The sequence below is a fragment of the Anolis sagrei genome, chromosome 3, assembly GCF_037176765.1.
Source record: "Anolis sagrei isolate rAnoSag1 chromosome 3, rAnoSag1.mat, whole genome shotgun sequence".
Classification (NCBI taxonomy): Eukaryota; Metazoa; Chordata; class Lepidosauria; order Squamata; family Dactyloidae; genus Anolis; species Anolis sagrei.
The window spans coordinates 82,130,240-82,153,017 of record NC_090023.1 but is presented as its reverse complement, the minus strand read 5'-3'; the positions used below and the strand labels follow the sequence as shown (position 1 = coordinate 82,153,017).

The 22,778-nt window shown below is 38.3% G+C and overlaps 1 protein-coding gene across 15 annotated transcripts in view; it reads right to left on the bottom strand.

Moving 5' to 3' along the window:
• DMD (dystrophin) overlaps nucleotides 1-22,778 on the bottom strand; it is a 1,568,405-nt gene that overhangs the window by 809,651 nt on the left and 735,976 nt on the right. For all 15 annotated transcript variants that reach the window (XM_067466757.1, XM_067466754.1, XM_060770144.2 and 12 more), the window contains 4 exons: nucleotides 9,298-9,420; nucleotides 5,889-6,026; nucleotides 4,194-4,346; nucleotides 3,148-3,330 (listed from right to left, as the gene is read on the bottom strand). In XM_067466757.1, coding sequence (XP_067322858.1) covers nucleotides 3,148-3,330; nucleotides 4,194-4,346; nucleotides 5,889-6,026; nucleotides 9,298-9,420 — 597 coding nt within the window. The remainder of the gene's footprint in view (nucleotides 1-3,147; nucleotides 3,331-4,193; nucleotides 4,347-5,888; nucleotides 6,027-9,297; nucleotides 9,421-22,778) is intronic.

The window sequence follows — 22,778 nt, the reverse complement described above, 5'->3', positions numbered from 1 at the left end:
CAGAACAAATTATACTCTTAAGTCAAGGTAGAACTGTATATGGTAATACAGTAAATTTCCTTCCAGATTATGAGGGTACGAACAAACAGTTAGATAAAAATGAAAGTGAAGAAATTTATTTTAAGAGGTCATTATGGCCAGTCCTCAATACCCAATTCAGTGTTTCAAGCTTGTATTCAATTTCTTTTTTTTAAATTTATTTATTTTTTATTGAGAAAGAAAAATAATAACATATTTGAACAGATAATACTTGTCTATTGTAGGCATACATTATAGTAACATATTTCAATATTATCTATTCACATCCTTTACTATTCAATTTTGAGGTGAGGCACTGCATTTCAAGACATCATTGCACTTAAGCAATGATATTATCTAAATTGATGTTGTTTGAAGTTATCTGTGCTATCAGCTTACCACTTTAGATTAGTGTAATCTAAGAAAAGATATGCCTAATTCAAAATCTAGTTTTGTTATTTTCCTTCTGGTTGAAGTAGGGGGAAATAGTTGTTTATCTGTATAAGGATTTTTCTTTTGTGTTCTGGAACACCAAAATCACCTCAATGACTGCTGCTATAATGGTTATACAGAGTCCAAGTGTTTGGGAGTGCAAGTATTTGGTTATGTTTTGTTATGTTCTGGACCTATCTGAGCTTTATGGAAGGGAGTTCAGTCTGAATACAAAAAGAGCATTAAATATCGCTTGGTATTAAACAAGATACTCAATTCTGCTCCCCCTTCTTAAAATACAAATCTTGTATCATTTAGAAAAAGAGACTGAGAAGATTATTTTGTGATGATAAGCTTCATTACATAGAAAGGGATTGATAGCTATGCTTACTTTTATTGATTTCTTATTTTTCTCTGATTTGTTAGTTGCCAGGGGATTTTCTATGTAAAGGTTATGAAAATATTTTTTCTGTAAGTAAAACTAGCTTGTGATTCAATAAAACTATTAAATGGACCTTTCAAAAAGCCATGACAATTTTTCAACACTTCATTTATACATGGCTAGAGCCTCACCGCATCTCTGTAATGAGAACATTGCATCACTTTAATATTACAAATGGAACATGGACCCAGATATTAATGGAACTACAACACAAATTCTGTACGAAGATACAGACACATCCAGGCCCATAGCCAGGATTTCGATTCGGGGGGGGGGGACTTTGTTTGGGGGGGGGGCTGAGTCCGAGTGAAAGAGGGTCTACCCTAGCAAACCTTTTGTATTGTTACTCCAATACCCCCATGCATATGGGATATATTGAGCATGGTTATCAGATCATGATGATAATAATAAACATAACATATTAGGATTTAAGACTGCCGCACACTGCACACTGCACTTGCCCTATAATATCACCTGTCACATCAGCACTTTTTAATCCTGTACCCTCTACTCTGGCCTGGCCCAGTTTTATCTTGTTGATGTATTGTTTATTGCTTGTGGTTTTGTTGTTTTAATGCTGCCTTAATTGTTTTTAATTTGCTTTGAGTGTATTGTTGTGTTGTGTATTGAGGCCTTGGCCTTTGTGAGCCGCATCGAGTCCTTTGGGAGATGCTAGCAGGGTACAAATAAAGTTTAATAATAATAATAATAATAATAATAATAATAATAATAATAATAACAGTTTAAATAATGCACCAGTAAGGTCTTTTCACGAACCACCACAAGAATTTCGGGGGGGGGGGGTGAAGCCCCCCAAGCCCCCTCCCTGGCTACATCCCTGGACATATCCCAGTTGTAAGATTTGTGCATCCTTGCTATCAGCACCCTTGGATAACTGTACAAAATTCTATTGTCTAAGTACAACAAGTATAGAAAGACAGTACACTTGGTATAGGCAAGAAACCCAGATGGTGTAAATACATTGAACTACAACACTGGAGATTAGATTTGAAATCCCTGCTCGGTTATGGAAACTCACTGGTTGGCTTTGGAGAAGTCCCACTCTTTCAGCCACAGAGGAAAGCAAAGGCAACCCTCTATGAAAAAGATCTTGTCGACAAAAGTCTGTGAGAAAAGTCATATTAGGGTCGCCATAAACATAAAATGACTTGAAGGAACACAACACTATCAGGCAAGAAACTGCACTGAACACAGCACCTCAGTCTGGAATTTCAGTAGATAATATGACATGAGATCATGAAATTTGCAGGAGAAATTGGATGGGGAGAGACAATAATCTTTTTATTGCTCCTGGAATGAGGAACTGAATTTTGCTCCTTAGAGGAAAAACACTTTGTTTACCATTCTAAAATATGCCATAATCCTTTCAACCACACTTTTGACTTTTTCTCAAGGTGAAAGGAGCACACATATGAACACTTAATGGTTTATAGGATATATCCTTCAGCTTGTTGTGATCTCCTGTCTTTAGCTATAAAATATATGATGTATCTGTGACATACCAATAGATCACTGTTTGCATCGTAGCTTTGTCTTATTTTGTATATCCTCGAATCTGTTTTGTTGAGTTGGTCTTGTCCAGGCCCCAAATCCATAAACCGACAAACCAGATTTAATACTTTATTTGAAAGTACAATTTCATGTGAAGCAGATTTTACAACACAAAACCCCTGCCTAAACAGTCTGAGGAGCTTCTGACACAACATATTTTTAAGGAGAATGTTTGAATTGTATGCATTTTCAGAGAGAGTGCATGAGAGAGATTCTTCTGAGAGATGTCTTATGAAGTAGAGTACATTTACATATTAGGGAAGAAAAAAACTCCAATCTGTTCCTTAGGGTTAATCAATTGCACATTATAAAGAAATAAAGTTTAATTAAATTTTGCATGGGATGGTGGATTGAAAATAAATATTTCTCAGTCACACATGTTTATTGAACAAAATAAATGTATGGCGGTTTTGAATCAGCAATGTTATGGAACAAATGACACAAGAAAACCAAGTTATGTTTTTGTCAATGCTGAAATATTTCTATTGTTTTCACTTGGTATTTTAATTTATGGGAATCACCAAGAGGAAATCATTTAGCACAAGGATTATACTGCATTATAAAATAAAGTATTATCCCTTTGCTGACCAGATATTCTGTTTTAGACTGGGATCTTTCATTGTTAGTAGGGTTTTGTTAGTAGCAGTATTTGCAAACAGACGTGTTTGCCAGGAACAACTCACAATTTGTGCATAGTTGAGTCTTCGAAACTGAGCAAATTTGCTCTCAATATCTCGCCAGCGCTTGCTGAGCTGTATCAGGGTTGGTTCCACTGCTTTCGCAGCCCCATTCTTAGACAAGCGATCAGCTTGCCTCTGTACCGCATTCAGCTCTTCCTTCTTCTTCTCCAATTCTCGATCAATTTCCTATTGAGCAAAATCAATACAGGGCCCAGGACAATTAGCTAACTAGATAATCAATGCCCAAGAATTAGCAAAATACTTTTACCCCTTTTGATTTTATTGTTACAAAAACTTATGCTTATTTTGTTTGTCTGTGTACATGGAGACAAAAGAAATATAGGTAATTCTAGGGTCGTCTAACTGATTTCTTTTTTAAAAATGTAACTAGAATATGCTGTAAATATATTTTATTGACTATTTAATTTACTTTCTAATTCTCTTTAGCACAGTGTGATAGGCAACTAGGAAGACCACAGTAATGTATTGGAATTGCATATTAAATACCCATTGTGATTGTCAGTTGCACAGCTATAGGGTTTTTTTTAAAAAAATGCAGATAACAGAAAATGAAGCAAAAGAAGACGGTACAAAAGAAACGAGGCAATTCTTCGACAACATGTAAGTAAGTCTTTAGAATTTTGATAATGATTTATGAGTATGTTCTGATGAAAATGAATGTGCTAACATGACAAAGAGTTCATCCATATACCGATAAGTCATTTGCTCATCTGGAATAAAGATACAAAATTAATTAATTTACTTCCAGAAAACAGAGTATGTTTCTTAAAGACAGTATACTTAATATCCATGAAAATATCATATTTTATTTCTGTATATCTTGTATCATACTAACTATAACATTAACAAAGAACAAGTATTTATTTAAACAAGTGCTATCTAAATTTTTTAAACAAACACAGTAAATATAAATAATGAGCAACCGTTATTCTATGTGCCAATATAATTGTACAAACAAAGAAACATAAACACACATATTAACATATCTACATTACAAAATGAATGGGGCATTTTTAAAATGGTATTACCTTTAGCTTCTGTTCATCTTGGGGGTCTGGCAGAGTTGCCATTTTTTTCTCAATGTCATCCAGCCACTTCATAAGGTCATCTGCCTGTCTCTTATACTGATACCACTGATGAGAAATCTCCAAAGCTTTTTTCCTTCTTTGAGACCTCAGATCCTGTTCACAGTGCAGATATTATAAGAACTTGCAAAAGGGGGGTAATGGTATAAATTGTGGTACATATGCAGGTATTAATATTCAGAAGCAAAGGGTAAAAACACAACAGAGTTTTTAAAACCTATTAATTATTTAATAATTTGACTATATCAGATTTATTTCATATTCTAAAAAGCCTAAACAGATTCTTGAATATCTCAGTATTCAAAATGTTGTATAATATGGCTTAAGTCAGGTGTATGAACAAAGAGAAAATGTACCAAGTGGTAAATATTCTTTATATGAGGAAAGTACCTTGTGGCACAACTGGTCTGTTATTGAGCCATTTGCTATAAAGATTTATGGAGTGGAATTGCTCTGTTTTCTAAGGGGTTGTGGAATGCATTTGGACAGCATAGAAAAACAGTAAGAAGAAGGATTTTCATAACATTTCAGAATAACAGGGTAGGCACTAAGCAGCAGCAATAGCAAACTGTGTACATTTCAGCATATTTTTAAAAAAAATAAGTGTGGACATATTAAGTTATAGAGCGTGGAATTAGAAGGGGTTAAAAGAATGAGAAAAAGAAGGCTTTGGGTATTATCTTCAGCTTTTGGGGGACCCTCTATGACTTTGAATTAAGTTCAGATATGTACTATCAAATTAATCTGGTAAATGTTCTGTTCCTTCCTAGTGTATTACATCTATGACCCATGCTCTCTTTTCTGTTAGACATTATTTGAATACTTGAATAGATTTAAATCTAGTTGTGCTTTGGGAATCCTCAAAGCCAATTATATATATATATATATATATATATATATATATATATATAGAGAGAGAGAGAGAGAGAGAGAGAGAGAGAGAGAGCTCATTCACTGATATTTTACAAAATGTTTTATTTCTATGATCTAAAATAATAAAAATAAATTTTGATGTATGCCCATTCATTGGAAGAAGACAAAAAACGGAAGAAGAAGCTGTGTTCAATTAGAAATGTCCCAGTAGCGCTGCCTAATCCCTAAGTACTTTCATAAACATGGATCATGGAGAACTGACTTGATTATTTATATGTGATTACTCGTTTGGTCTTTCAGGGTGTGTGAGATGGAAAGAGTTTGCTGTTCTTTTCCATAGTGTGAAAGGGAGAAGTAACAAGACTAATATAAGCATCCATATTTGGTAAGAAAAAATAGTGCTACTTTTCCTAAGGTTTTTTTTTAAATAACATATTTTTACAACACCGTTAATTTATGAAACAATACAACTGTGCAATAGATGTATTGTTGCATAAAAACAAAAGTTAACCTTTATCTCCCAGTTGCTAGAAAGGTACTTGAAGCCACAGCAATGTGACCTTAGGGCAGTATGAAAGCATTGTGATAATCACAAACCAACTATCACAATTGCTATTACACCCACTTTCTCCTTCAATATATATATATATTTTAAAAATGTCAGAAGAGAGGACCCATTTAGGATTCTTGTAACTCTCTTCATCTAAGTTCTAACATGCGGGGGTGGGGACTGACACCCATGTTTTTATAAATTATATCCTCTACCTTGAGAGCATTATGCTTGGTCTGCAACAGCTGTTGTTTAGTTTTTATTTCTTCTTTTCCCCTTTCATCTGTGATTGTTCGGTGAAGCACATCTCCTCGGTGAAGCAGTTCTTTCACAGTAACCTCATCATCCTCACTCTTTTATTTTTACAAAAAGAACAAGCATGAATTTAATCAACAATTTTGTCAGATAAAGAAACAATTGTTTTTGTTCTTTTCAACATTGTCCTTTAAAACATATATTTTATTTTGCTTTTGCAACAGGAGAGGACAGAAGGTAGATGAAGGTCTACCATTAGATCTCTAGGTAATTTGCAGCAAAATTCAAAATGTTTCTGTCCCCAATATTTCAATATGAACAAGTAAAACTGCAAGAAAACAGACTATATGCATTCTGTTAATAGTTTCCTCTTGACCTCAGAAATCTTTTCTTAGGAAATAAGACCAGTGATTGGTTGCTGTTGACCAGATCTTTCACAAGATACCCTGGTTCACTTTTCCTCTATTGTGTTAGAATAACCAGTCTCTACTCACTTAGTCATAATTAATTACCCATTATTTATAATTAGATAATATATAAGGCTGTTATTTCCTATTTTTTTGCTCAAGAACAGATACAGCAAACCCTAATGTATCACAGCAGATAATCAGTGACTGGGAAAATATGGTTGATTTTAAAATAGTAATGCTTGTCTCATTTTTTCACAGGAAGATCCATAATATTGTTCTCTTTGTCTGTGACACAGTGACATATGTTATGCCAGTGTGGATGACTGTTCTTGTGTTTAGCAGAACCTCTTGTACATGTCACCATCAGGATGCTATCCCTTATAATCTAAAATTCAATACTGCCCATAGAATAAATATCAGGGAGAAAGGAAGGAAGGATAAACAAAAGAGGAATATTATTTCAAATAATTTGCATGCCCTTGAGCATCTATCTTAGCTTTGATCTTATTAAACTGACTCTAAAGTGTAAATGTGCTTCTGAATCAATGGTTTGAACTCCAGAGGTCTCCCTTCAGACTACAGCAAAAGTTACAATGGACAGAAGCAGTGGCAGTAGCAGTGGAGGTGATCTTGAAACTTGAAGCCTTCATTGGCAGCTGGAGACAGAGACTGAATGGCTGGTGTAAGATAAGTAGAAGGTGTTATTATGCTTCAAAAAGCAGTGATGTGTCAAGACAAGAACTAGAACTGAATGACACTTCTTGGAACAACATTTCCCAATGTCTGGCTCCTTGTCAGCAGAAACATTACAAAAAATGTGGGTAGTGATGAATTGTACTAGAAGACATTGAAAATTTCAATAAAATTGTAAGCGATATGAGTGTAAATGACAAGAAACACTAGAGTAATTTCATGGAGCAACATAATCTGAAAGCATAAATGCTGTGCCCAGTAAACAATATATGCATGGAAGAAATGCAAACTGATGAGATACACCTATGTGAGCAGAAATTACTCCTTGTTTTTAACAGGTATTTTAATTATTTTATATAACAAAAAGGGTCAATATGGGAGAAAAAAATCTAAAAATTTCCACTGTTTTGAAACACTTTCATTAGTTATATATATATCTAAAGGTAGAAAACATTGCAGAGAAGTGGGTTGTTGTAGGTTTTTTGTGGCTGTATGACCATGTTTAGAACATGGCCATACAGCCCAAAAAACCTACAACAACCCGGTGATTCTGGCTACGAAAGCCTTTGACAATACATTGCAGAGACAATTTGAATATTCCAAAGAGGACCCATCAACTTCTCATCTGTTTTGTTATACTGATTTCCCATCCCTCCCTGCAATCTACATTAATTAACAAGGGCATAATTTAAGAATGTGTTTAAAAATATAAATATAAATATACAAATATAATTAGACCTGTTCCCCTATATCCAAAATGAAATTTGAAACATCTGGGGTAAAAAAAAACCAAGGTATTTTTAAAGTGTTTGAACTATGTACAATGTGCTCTCTAGATTCTTGCCCTCTAAGTTTATTATTTCCACCAAACCACAGATCATCAAGCCCCACATTGAAAATGGCAGCAATGTGAATATCAATATGCTGGAGTATGCACATTCACGTTGCTGTCATTTAATAATATGGGACATAACTGTCTATTTTTTTGTATCTGCACAGATTCCAAGAAGCAAACCCTCACAGACAGCATGGATTCATTGTACATATTTTGAAGGCTGTTCATATCTCTTTAGAATTCTATAATAATATAGAATTCAGCATCAGGTTAAATGATAAGTATGTAGAATGACCCAGTACAGATGTTTTCTTATAATGAATGAAACTAATTTTCTGTGGCTCTTGGAAGCCATTACTGCACCTTTCCAAAGGTCCTAAATAAGAACTGAAGTAGCTGCTGCATCAACAAAGCACACTTGACATAGATCATGATACACTGAAACATTCACACAGACTGGTGCACATTGACTTCACCAAGAAATTAAGAAATTCTACCAGATTAGGATTTCTCCTGAATGGTTGCCATTCAGCTGCACAGTTAGCTTTAAGATGTGGGGTTGTATGGAGAAAAGGAACACAGGAGTTACTCTCTTATGAATCATATTGTTTCCAGCTTGCCAAGAAGCTATTTGTGAAAATGGCTATAGCGTAAGGATGATGGAAAGAGGTTATATATGTCCTCTCTTCTCCAGCTCTGCTGCTGCTGCTGCAAAAAAACCAACAAACACCTTTGCGCAGCAGGAATGGAAGCTGTGTGATAATATAATCCTAGATAGGAAAGAGGAGGCTGAACTCTGCCAGTTCCTAAATGTTGATGAGGAGAGGGAGTTAAATGCATGTATGTATGCATCTGCATGTTTCAAAGAGAATATGGGGTAAACAATGTGTATTTATTAAATTTAGGCCAACAGGAGTGGGGGCTCCTGCCCTGGCCAAATCAAACATCAATGTTAGGCTTGTGAACTATGACAAGTGGATGCTGGGGTGGGAGAGACTGCCCACGTTATACTAATATTCATACGCAATTTAGATGAAGGGCATCATGCCACCTTTTGAGATGTTGCTGGAAGGCAACACCCATTAACCTTATACAGCATACCAATGAATCAAACACCAACACCTAGAAAGCTGAATGAGTCTGATCCAAAATCTTCATTATATTTCATCTTTCTGCTTGTTCATGATAATTTCCCAGAAAGGAAAAAGAAGTATTCTTTATAAAGGTTAACATTGAAACATATTACTACAACACTATGATATCAGTGCTATAAATAATAATGATATTACTACAGTTTTATAACAGCTTAATGGTATTATACATGAAAAAGTCTAATGACTCAAATACAAACACATAAGTTTCTAATTTCTGCTCCTGTATTCATTTCATTTCTACCTCAGCTCTCTCATACTTCCATCATGACCAATTTACCATATCTTTATTGAAGTCTTCCTCTTTCAGATTCACCCCCTGCTGAATTTCAGCCTCCAGTGGTCCAAGCAATGTTTGTATATCGAATTTAAACTGGTCCAATTCCTTCAAAGGAACGAGGGGCTTTGAAAAAAGTTGAAAAATAGGAAAGGTAAAGGGGAATGGAAGACTGTTAATTTTATATCACATACAGACATAAACCAAAATGATATATCTACTTTGCCCCCAACTGTTAAATTAATTATTTGCACAGTTTTGGCATTTTATGAAATATCTTATATTTAACAGATCCAGTGGTACTACCTTACTTGCTCAAACTTTATCCATGGCTCTTTCTTAGAAGTTTCTTTTATGTTCAAGGGAAATTGCATCAATTATAGCATGGCAAGTTATCAAAAAGACAAATAATATTTAAACTTTATAAAAGCTATAAAAATGATAAAAGTCAGAATTACACTGTGTGTCAATCAATATCAATCTATTTACAGTTTTCTCAACCTCTCTGCCAGCAAAGGAAATATACCTAATGAATATATATTTGAGTGGAATGGTGGCATTTAGATGTGCATGAAAAATCTTTTTTAAAAACCCTCCTTCTCGATAGTGGGTTAAACAAACAGAAATCTGTCAAAGCATTCTGAAGCAATGCTACCAAAATGACTGCCTTTTGCCATTTTTCATAAGATATTTTGCTTTCAATGCCAAACCATAATTTCAATATTCCAAAATGTTACATATTTTTGTATAAGAGTACATTATACCCACACTAATTACACATAGAGAAAGTTCATCTCTGTGTATGTGTGTGTATGTGCATTTAAAACTAGGTAGGGATTTAGAAAGCTTTAGAAGCAGAGTTAGTAATTGATTTATGTAAATTTTAACACTTATAATACTGCCTTCTGTTTATAATCTTGCAATGACTACTTATGCAATAACAAAGATTCTCTCTATTTTCTTCTGGACACCACATAGGGAAAATTAATATATAAGCCCTTACTTACAATTTAATTTAAGGTCTTAAATGCATTCTAAGACCTAGATAAAAATAATCAAAGTATTACACAGTAAAATTTCTTTTTGGTAAACTTTGCTGATACTGAGTTGCTGTGATGCATTTTAATCATTCATAAACAAACTAACAAAAAGAGATAAAAGCTACTTTTCAGCTGCCTGATATTAGGTCTACTTCAAAGAATTTCAGATGTTAGTCATAACCCTACTTGATGTGATAACAACAGCCAAATCTTCCCGCACCTTAAATCAGAAATGTACTTTTCAAATGTATTAGAAATGAAACTGGTTCACACAAATATGTACAATACTCATAATAATAATACAAATTTCAGTTGAATGATAGATTCATCAGTTTCAAATGCACCTAAAGATTAGGTAAGTTTGCTGGGAAGGGAGGAATTCCTCCCAAAGCTTTAGCTAATATGCCAGTGGCTAATAATAATAATAATAATAATAAACTTTATTTATACCCCGCCACCATCTCCCCCAATGAGGACTTGGGGCAGGTTACATGAGGCCAAGCCTGAACAACAAATTACAATAAGATAGAAAAACAATAAAATAAAAACTGAAATGCAAGCAACAATACAGTAAAATGCAAAAACATATGAATACAATACACAATGTACACAAAACATAAAAATGCAATAAACAATCACAATAACAGTGAGCGGGCCACATGTACAATAAAATGATTAAAACTCAGGGTGAGATAAAAGGAACAGGTTATTTGCAAAGGAGAAATGGGGTAGTAAACAGGCCTTCATAAAAGGGAGAGGTGTAGTCCACGGAAAAAAAACCTTGAGGGGAGCAATAGCATAAGATTGTATGGTTACTATCCAAAAGTGCAACGGCGGAGCCAGGTCTTGAGATTCTTTTTAAAGCTTTCTAAGGTAGGGGGTTTCCTTATCTCTCCTGTCAATGAGTTCCAGAGTCGGGGGGCCATAGAGGAGAACGTTCTCTCCCTTGCAGCCACAAGACGAGCCTGTGAAACTGGCAGGGGCAAAAGGAGGGCCTCCCCCGAGAATCAAAGAGCTTGGGGCCGTTCAAGAAGGTAGGCAGGCCCCAAACCATTTAGGGCTTTATAGGTGAGAACTTGTACCTTGAATTGGGACCGGAAGATAAACGGCAGCCAATGAAGCTCCTTAAACAGGGGGGTCGACTGCTCCCTATAAGTTGCCCCAGTTATTAATCTGGCTGCCGAGCATTGGGCAAGTTGTAATTTCTGGGCCGTCTTCAAGGGTAGCCCCACGTAGAGTGCATTGCAGTAGTCCAGTCTAGAGGTAACTAAGGCGTGGACCACCATGGTCAAGTCAGACTTCGTGAGGTATGGTCGCAGTTGGCGCACAAGTTTTAATTGTGCAAAGGCTCTCCCGGCCACTGCCAACACCTGTGCATAAAGCATCAGTACTGAGTCCAGGAGGACCCCCAATCTGCGGGCCTGTCATTTCAGAGGGAGTGCAACCCCGTCCAGCACAGGTTGCCACCCAATACCCCGGTCAGACAGGTGACTGACCTGCGGGATCTCTGTCTTATTAGGATTGATCCTTAGCTTGTTCGTCCTCATCCAGATCATCACAGTGGCCAGGCACTGGTCCAGTATCCGCCAGACTTCCATGGAATCTGATGGAAATGAGTAGTGGAGTTGGGTATTATCTGTGGAGAGATGGCACTGTACTCCAAAACTCCAGATGACCTCTTCCAGCGGTTTCATATAGATGTTAAATAGCATGGGGGACAGAATAGATCCTTGCGGGACCCCATATGTCAAAGGACAGGGGTCCGAGCAGGAGTCCCCCAGCTTCAATGACTGGGAACGACCCTCCAGGAAGGACCGAAGCCACAGTACAACCGTACCCCCGAGTCCAATCCCAGTGAGTCTCCCCAGAAGGATACCATGGTCGATGGTATCGAAAGCCGCTGAGATATCAAAGAGAACGAGCAGGGTCACACTCTCCTTGTCCAGTTCTCTGTAGAGGTCATCCACCAAGATGACCAAAGCTGTCTTGGTACTGTGCCCAGGCCAAAAGCCAGAGTGCAAATGATCTAGACAGGAGACCTCAAGAATTCTTCTAAATTCATAAGCCTCCTGGGGGAGAACATCTTAATGGATCCACCACCCCTGCTGAGGTTAGAGGAGGTTAATCTTAAGCAGATCAGATTATGGCTGGACCATGACAATGGAAGAATATTTTCCTCTTCCACTCTAACTGTCCCACTGTCCACAAGAAAGACGAGGTCCAACGTGTGTCCCACCTGATGGGTGGGGCCAGATATTACTTGAGTCAGCCCCATGGTTATCATGGCAGCCATGAAATCCTGAACTGCACCTGACAATGTGGTCTTGGCGTGGATGTTAAAGTCTCCCAAAACGACAAGTTGTTGGGAGGCCAAGTCCAAATTTGAGACCACTTCTGCTAGTTCAGATAGGAAAGCTGCCGGATTGCTGGGTGGACGGTACACCAGCAGAATCCCCAGGTTGTCTTGGGCGCCCACTTTCAAGTAGACACACTCAAACCTCGGAGATTGCGGAACAGTGCATCTGATCAGGGCGATTGACTGCCGAAAGATCACTGCGACCCCTCCTCCTCGCCCCCTGGACTTAGCTTGCTTGTGCACCCTGAAACCCAGTGGACACAGCTGGGTGAAGTTTACCCCCCCCCAACTCATCCAACCATGTCTCAGTGATGCATGCCAGATCCGCCACCTCATCCAGGATCAAGTCCTGAATGACAGATGTCTTACCATTGACAGATCTGACATTCAGAAGCAGGATTTTAAGTCCAGGGGGTCTGTTGTGGAGACTACCACACCTATCCTTCTCCAGGGTTGCAAGTACTCTGTTGCGCTTCTCCCTGGGTAAACAGTGACCGATCTTCCTTCTTCCCCACACCACCTCAATGGAACCCAGCCCATTCAAAACCCCTCCCCCTTGATGGATAGGCTGATTGGAACTATGTTATGAAGGGATTAGTCAACTGGAGAACCACCTAACAAATTTATTTACTAGAAGAGGAGGAGATCTCCACAGGAGATAAGGAGAAAGAGACATCTGATATGGAGAGGGGGCTAAACAGTGGAAGCATGTGTGAGCAGGATTGAAAATTGGAAGAGGCAGTGATGGGAACTAGGGAAGGAGTCTCAAAACAAAACTCTAATGGGGAGGGGGCAAACGGGTGGACTTTCTACCCTAATGCTGGGGTTTTTAAAACCTGCAGGTGTGACCTCATCCCAAAGGGTAGATTGATGGATCTACGAACATATTTCTAAAGATAATGCCCCAGTGCTTTACTTGAGGCCCCAGTGAGAACAGTTCCTCTGCTAGCATTCTCTCTTCCAATGAGATGAGAAGACAAGTGGAGCGGTCCCAAGATTGGTAGTCTCTATAAAGCCAATTGATGGTCTTGATCTTCACTTCCGACTGGCTTACAGATAGAATTTGGGATAGAGAGATCTGGACTGCTCTCTTTGATGTCCATTTGCCTAAATTCCATAACGAGTCCAAAACTTCCACAGCCAAGTTATTTGTTCTCAAAAGATGTTGGCAATGGTGTGAAGTATCCAAAGTTTGTTCAACTGACTCAGCTGTTAAATTATTGTCTATGTTGTGCAACACAAAGCTTGTCTTTTCCTGACACGTCCTCCCCCCTCCCCCAAAAGCTTCAATTCCTGACCTATCATCTATTTTCTGCCCTTCCAACCTATTTCTCTCCTGGCCTACCATTGCAGCTAAGTCCTCAACAAAATTCGTAGACACAGCAGGTTCAGTTTCTAAGGTTTCACCAGGAGTGGGATTTTTCACAATCAAGGGAATTCCTTTGAAAAGATGGCCAATTTTCTTGTTCAGGGTCTCGATCTGTTGCAGAACGAGGCTGAATGATTTCCCCAGAGATCACATAGGTGAGAAAGATAATTATTCCTAAGGGTTTGCAACATACTCATTTCCTATTATGACCAAAAACCTTCCTATAGTAACCACTTTGATCCTTCAAATTCCTACGCAGCAACACAACATTCCTGTTTCCTATTACATTCAAAGCTTCCTAAAATACCTGCTCACAGGTCTTCCACAGTTCAACATACACAAGCCATTGATCACATTCCAAAACCCTACTCAAACCATCAATCACATTCCTTTAGGGTACTGCACCGAAAACATGGTGAGTCAAAGGATGCCAGTGACCTATTCAATTATCCACCAATCAATCTAATAAAATTTTAAATAGGTAAGATTTCAACTTCTATTATTAGAGATATACTTCTTTCTTTGTAATCCTGGAAATATGTTACTGAGGTTTGGATCTATCTAGAACAGAATGGTACATGGTATGGAAAACAGCAACATGAAGGTAATATCACTGGAGAAAAGATAAATCCTCCTTGACTTTGCTCACATAATCACATAGATCCAAGCAATAATATTACGCAAAATTAGCTAGTTCTGTTAATAAATTCACAAAATTAGCTAGTTCTGTTATATCTCAATCACCATATTCCACTTTATCAGAGATACTTAAGAAATCTTTTATAGTGGAATGGAAATTATTCCCTATAAATATCCATAATGAAAAGTATGTTTTGAGAGGCATCTTGATGAACACAATGCCATGTATCCCACTGAAAAACCCGATCAAGAGAGTCAGAGAAACAAAAAAGACTGCAGATTAAGGAGGGAGTGGCAGAATTTATGGACTTCCATTCATTTGCAATTAGAAGTTGCTTTTGCTCATGGAATCTAATTTGTATCGAAACCATAAAAAGCTATAGAAATTGATAGAATTCACTTAACCTGGCATGGAAGCTTGGAGATTATTCTAAATATTGAGGGATTTTTAGTCTAAAGAAGGGAAGAATGAGGTATGAGATATGACCACCATCCTCAAATCCTTAAAGTGTTATCATTTAAATGATAGATCGAACTTGTTTTCTAGTGCTCCAAAGTATAGAACCCAAACCAATGGATTCAAATCACAATGAAGGAACTTCCAATTAAACATGAGGAACGGTATTAGGAAAAGTAGGACTCTCCTTCACATGAAATTTTAGAACTAAAATTAGATGGCTACCTCTAAGGTGGTACCTGGTGGGAAATGGGTAATATCAGCTTTTATGATTATGTGATAGTGCTTACCTACAAAGCCCTGAACGGTTTGGGACCAGCCTACCTGTGTGACCGCATCTCCGTCTATGAACCCACACGTTCACTTCATTCATCTGGAGAGGCCCTGCTCATGATCCCGCCTGCATCGCAAGCGCGTCTCGTGGGGACACGAGACAGGGCCTTTTCTGTGGTGGCCCCCCGACTCTGGAACATCCTCCCCAAAGATCTTAGACAGGCCCCTACATTGGCAGTCTTCAGAAAGAACTTAAAGACCTGGCTGTTCTGATGTGCCTTTCCTGAATAGGAAATCCCCAATACTAAGTCCCAGAAACACTTTATTAGAATTAAGATTGCAGCACACTGCACACTGCACTTGCCCTATAATCCTTACATATCACCTCTCACATCAGCACTTTTAATTCTGTACCCTTCACTCTGGCCCAGCCCAGTTTTATTGTGTTTTGGTGTATTGTTTTTTGCTTGTTGTTTTGTTGTTTAATATTGCTTTAATTGTTTTAATTTGCTTTAGGTTTGTATTGTTATGTTGTGTTTGAGGCCTTGGCCTTTGTAAGCCGCATCGAGTCCTTCGGGAGATGCTAGTGGGGTACAAATAAAGTTAATAATAATAATAATAATAATAATAATAATAATTCCTCCAAATTCCAAAATATACCTCATACCAAAATCCAGGCATTTGGCAAAGGAAATCTTTAGCCATCATCCATCCTGAATCAATCCCAGTATGATCAAAGCTTCTGCTTATTGGATTGATTTGTAGGACATAGGAAGGAAATGTAAAAACTATTTCTTCCTTCCCTGTGCCATCCTATCTGAATAACTGGATTTGGTATATTACAGAAGAAGCACATTTGCACTTGCAGGTGCAGTGTCCCATATTGGTAGTATTCAGCTTTTAGCCAACCAATCAGGCAGGCAACCAACTATAAAGGCATGCATGTTGGAGACTCTGAGGATGGTGCAGGTAACTATAGTGGGAGGCAGGTGAGTGATGGAGGCAAGGTAAATCTTTATCCAAACAATCCAGTTAGCTTGGGGCATCCTGACAATTACCAATCTCATTTTAGAAATTTCAGTCAAGAAATTTCACAGGGCATTATTTCATCATGAATTAAAAGAAGGAATAAACAGGCATTCCAAAGCATCAGAAATATTAATGCAGCCAGGAATATGATTATATCTTTATACAGGACATGTATGGGAATCATAACGAAGGAGAATGAAGATATTATAGAGAACATGAATGACTTCAAAATGAATTTATCCAGATGTCAAGAGAGGGCAATTGAAAACTGTAAAGAAATAATGAATTTATAGTGTCAAAAATTGAAATGAAATTGAATATAAGACAAACATACAATTAAATTGTATTGTCGAAGGCTTTCATGGCTGGAATGACTAGGTTCTTGTAGGTTTTTTCGGGCTATAGGGCATGTTCTAGAGGCATTTCTCCTGACGTTTCGCCTGCATCTATGGCAAGCATCCTCAGAGGTAGTGAGGTCTGTTGGAAATAGGAAAATGGGTGTATATATCTGTGGAATGACTGGGGTGGGCCAAAGAGCTCTCTGCTGAAGCTAGGTGTGAATGTTTCAGCTGACCACCTTCATTAGCATTTGAAGGCCTGGCTGAGCCTGGGAAAATGTTCTGTTGGGAGGTGTTAAGATGTGCCTGGTTGTTTCCTCTCTGCTGTTTTGCTGTAGTAATTTTAGAGTTTTTTAATACTGGTAGCCAGATTTTGTTCATTTTCATGGTCTCCTCCTTTCTGTTGAAATTGTCCACATGCTTGTGGATTTCAATGGCTTCTCTGTGTAGTGTGACATGGTGGTTGTTGGAGTGTTCCAGCATTTCTGTGTTCTCAAATAATATGCTGTGTCCAGGCTGGTTCATCAGGTGCTCTGCTATGGCTGACTTCTCTGGTTGAAGTAGTCTGCAGTGCCTTTCATGTTCCTTGATTCGTGTTTGGGTGCTGCGTTTGGTGGTCCCTATGTAGACCCTATGTATGTCCACAGCTGCATGGTATACGGTAGACTCCTGCAGAGGTGAGAGGATCCCTCTTGTCCTTTGCTGAACGTAGCATTTGTTGGATTTTCTTGGTGGGTTTGTAGATTGTTTGTATGTTGTGTTTCCTCATCAGCTTCCCTATGCGGTCAGTGGTTCCCTTGATGTATGGCAGGAACACTTTTCCTCTGGGTGGATCTTCATCTTTACTCTCGTGGCTTCTTCTTGGTCTTGCAGCTCTTCTGATGTCTGAGGTGGAGTATCCATTGGCCTGGAGAGCCCAGTTGAGGTGGTTCAGTTCATCTTGGAGGAGATGGGGTTCGCAGATTCTTTTTGCACGGTCTGCCAAGGCTTTAATGGTGCTTCTTTTTTGACTTGGGTGTTGGTTGGAGTTTTTATGTAGATATCTATCTGTGTGTGTGGGTTTTCTGTAGACGGTGTGACCCAATTGTTGATCTGGTTTGCGGATGACTAGGACATCTAGAAAAGGCAGTCTTCCTTCATTTTCTTTTTCCATTGTGAATTGGATTTTTGGGTGGATGCTGTTAAGATGGTCCAGGAACCTGTTGAGTTCTTCTTCTCCATGGCTCCAAATGGTGAAGGTGTCATCCACATATCTGAACCATATCGTGGGCTTTTTGGTTGCTGTCTCCAGGGCTTGTTTTTCAAAGTGTTCCATGTAGAAGTTAGCTATGACCGGGCTGAGAGGGCTCCCCATAGCTACTCCATCTTTCTGTTCGTAGAATTCATTGTCTCACTGAAAGTAACTGGTGGTGAGGCAATGGTGAAACAGAGCTGTGATGTCTTCTGGGAACCTCTGGTTGATGAGTGCCATGGTGTTTGCTACCGGGACCATGGTAAATAGAGATACCACATCGAAGCTGATCAGTTTGTCATTGGTATTTAGCTTGAGATTGCTGATTTTTTCTATGAAGTGGGATGAGTCCTTGATGTAGTGTGTAGTGAACCCAATATGGCTTTGTAACTGTGCAGCAAGAAATGTTGCTAGGTCGTATGTGTGGGATCCAATGGCACTCATGATGGGTCTGAGTGGGGTGGAGTCCTTATGGATTTTTGGGAGTCCATAAAGCCTGGGTGGAAGGGCTTCCGATTTACATAGCTGGTGTCGTATGTCAAAGTTGATTGAGGAGTTCTTAATCAGAGTGTTGGTTTTTCTGGTTATTTTGGCAGTTGGGTCTTGCTTGAGTTTTTTGTATATAGTAGGGTCCAGGAGTTTTCTGATCTTCTCCTTGTATTGTTCTGTATGCATGATTGCTGTGGCATTCCCCTTGTCTGCTGGCATAATGAGGATATCAGGATCTGAATTGAGCTCTCTGATGGCTTGTCTTTCCTTCCTTGTAATATTACTGGAGGGGAGTTTTGCCTTTTTCAGGATCCTTGCTGCTTCCACTCGTACTTCTTCTGCTTCTTCCTCTGGGAGGCGATAAATTGCTGATTCAACATTGGCAATGATGTTTTCTACTGGGATCCTGGTGGCGGTTACAGCAAAGTTTCCTCCTTTCGCTAGTATGGATACTTGGTCTTCAAAGAGTTGTCTGTCTGTCAGGTTGATGATGGTCCGTGATGTATCCAGTTCTGGTTTCGGCTGTTGCTTTTGGCGTTTGTGGAATTTTTGTTTTTGTCTGGTGGTGTGGACAGCCATGTTTTTCTCCATTTTTCTGTAAGAGAGGTTGTCTATTTTGTCCCAGTCCTGGGAATTCATCCTCTGGCTGATGTTGATATGGAGGTGCAGCAGTTCCTTGTCTGTGTTTGCGAGTTCTTTGCGGATGGTGTGAATTCTCTCTTGTAAGAGGTTGCGTTCTAGGCGGTCATAGGTCCGGTGAGCCTGTGGTGTTTGGAAAGTCCTTTTGGCTGCGAGAAATTGTGGGATGGTATCTGTGTCTCTGCAGCATAGAAGGAAAGTCAGGGAGCACAGTAGATGTGCTTTCCTGGTCCTTAGTTTCTCCAATTTCCGTGTGTCTTGGAACAGTTTCTCTCCATAGAGATGTTCAATCTACAAACCCACCAAGAAAATCCAACAAATGCTACATTCAGCAAAGGACAAGAGGGATCCTCTCACCTCTGCAGGAGTCTACCGTATACCAGGCAGCTGTGGACAAGTCTACATAGGGACCACCAAACGCAGCGCCCAAACACGAATCAAGGAACATGAAAGGCACTGCAGACTACTTCAACCAGAGAAGTCAGCCATAGCAGAGCACCTGATGAACCAGCCTGGACACAGCATATTATTTGAAAACACAGAAATGCTGGAACACTCCAACAACCACCATGTCACACTACACAGAGAAGCCATTGAAATCCACAAGCATGTGGACAATTTCAACAGAAAGGAGGAGACCATGAAAATGAACAAAATCTGGCTACCAGTATTAAAAAACTGTAAAATTGCTACAGCAAAACAGCAGAGAGGAAACAACCAGGCACATCTTAACACCTCTCAACAGAACATTTTCCCAGGCTCAGCCAGGCCTTCAAATGCTAATGAAGGTGGTCAGCTGAAACATTCACACCGAGCTTCAGCAGAGAGCTCTTTGCCCCACCCCAGTCATTCCACAGATATATACACCCATTTTCCTATTTCCAACAGACCTCACTACCTCTGAGGATGCTTGCCATAGATGCAGGCGCAACGTCAGGAGAAATGCCTCTAGAACATGGCCCTATAGCCCGAAAAAACCTACAAGAACCTATACAATTAAATTATCTTCATTAGTTTCATTTTGAAGGGCATTATCTCATGAAAATATGATTTTTAAAGTTTTTAAGGGGTGAAGAATGAAGCCATGTAGGTAAGGTAAAGGCAGTTTTTAAGGGATGATGAATAAAGCTATATCCATGTTAGCCTGTCACAAGAAAATTAGGGGAAAACTTTATTATTACAGCTAGAAATAATTAGATTATGTCTGAAACAGGAAGTGTGAGAAATCTGTCTCTCGAAAAGGAAATTCATTCCTGGAAGAGTTATCATGGGGGAAAAGGGTCTCCATTGAAACTTTATCACCAATCCTTTTCCCACAACAAGCCAATTTTTTCAAAATTCAATTATCACAGGAACAGAAAGTGAAGTGGAATCTTCTGTACAGAGACTCAGACAGCAAAACAGACATGGCAGTGTTTTTAACCCTTCTCTATGCTATCCAAAGCTTATATATATTTGGCTGTACCTGTTCCAACTTATAAACAAATTCAACTTTAAGAACAAACCTACAGAGCCTATTTTGTTTGTAACTTGGGAGCTCCTGTATATTTTTACACATGTAAGTACTACTGAGTTCAATGTGTCTGGATTCTACAGAAGAGGATACAGAGCTTCACCTTTGGAAGAATAAAAGGATGGTACTAGGTAAGAAAATGAATGCCTCGTCTTTATCCTTTTCTACCTTTTTCCTAGTGTCTTTCTTGCCAATTCCTTTTCAATCTGCCTTCTTTTGCTCTGAAGTCCAGATTGCTATACCTCAAAATTATCTCTCAGAACCTGTTCCCTTTGCCTTCCTTTGGTTTAGCTGACTTGTAAAACTATATTGATCTTTGTCATAAGCAGGCCCCCTGACTTTATTGTATTTAAATATTAGTATAGTGCAGATGAAAACTCTTGATGCAGGAAGTATGAGTCCTCAATAAAGACATTTTACTCTGTATTTGCTGTCATTTTAAGATGAAGTTTTATCTGAGGGCAAAGTAGATCAAGATTAAATCAGCAAATGACTTGAAGTGAAAGAAACATATTGGATAAAACAGCATCTATTCTTTCAAGTAAATGAGCCTTTCTGGTCATTACCAGCTTTAAGCAACCAGACTTTCTAAGTACCTAAGGCACAAAATATTAGTAGTATCTTCACAAACAGATTAGAACAAATACACTGAATAACTGAATTTGAATTTATAATATCCATAAACTGCTGCCTCCAGCAACCATCCTCTTTTCTAATGTTAAGGCTATCTCTGGGGATGTAATTAGAACTCTAATAATTTATTTACAAAATAATAATATGTTGATAATGTATGAAAAGAAAGTTGAAATACTGTATGCAAGCTAAAGGTCTAAGCAGTATTTTGCTAATTTTTTACTAATGCAGGTAATGCATTTTGAAAATTTGCCACAATGTAAAGTATTGTAAAAGGCATTCACTACTCAGAAATTTTACTGACTTTACAGATCCGTGTAAGTAAGACGTTTGGTTGCTTTACTTAATTTTTGAAATAGTCCCATAATACCCACATATGTTAAATCTTTACCTTGAACATAAATTAAAGGTTGTTGATTGAATAAATCAAATGAATAACCAGATTGTGTGTCTTCTTCTGTAGTTACATAGTCCTTGTATCCATTAGAACAGTGGTTCTCATCCTGTGAGTCCCGAGGTGTTTTGGCCTACAACTCCCAGAAATCTCAGCCAGTTTAACAGCTGTTGGGGACCCATAGGTTGAGAACCACTGCATTTGAATACCTTGTATTCATTCCCTTGTATAATACTATTTTGTGATTTAATTACCTATTGCACAAAAAACTATGTAGAATCACCTTAAAAATCAGTGATGAAAAAACTGGATTTATGAATTTAAGTCATAGACATATTGGGAACCACCAGGACTCATGCAATTTGCTAGTGTTTAATAGTGTTTAGATGGGAACAGTCATTATTTTATTAATTTTACCTTTAATACATTTTATTCATTTCTACAATAAACACTGTATTGATTTCCAAGAATAAATCAGTCAATAAATCTTTATTGTAATCTATAACCAATAATATCCCCATAGTCCTGATAGCACTCTGATTTAAATGTAACACAATGAGAAATTTTCAGAGTACTTCTTTTGAAAAATGTGCTGGCAAACAACAACAACAACAACAACAACAACTTTTTAGGTGTTTGTGCTTCAGCACAGCAGGAATATAGAAGCAGTTTGCAAGTATGGAGAGGCAGGGTAGAGTCGTATCATTCACAGTGGTACTGTATTTCTTCAAGATGCCATCAATAGTAAGACACATAGTACCGTCAGTCCCACCAACGAAAAAGAGTTTTATTCATATATATAACAAACACCCACAATTCTAAGACATACCACTATAGATTCATAGAGTTGGAAGAGACCACAAGGGTCATCCATTCCAAACCCTGCCATGCAGGAAAAGCACAATCAAAGCATCTTTAGAGCGGGGGTACATCTTAGAATGGAAGAAAACCCATGCGGGGGGGGGGGGGGAGAGTGCATCTTAGAATTGAAGAAAACCCATATCTGAAAAGGGTGGAGGTCAGAAGCAATTAAGTCCTGTCCCTACAATGATATAGCTGCACAATTTTTAAAACAGTATTCGAG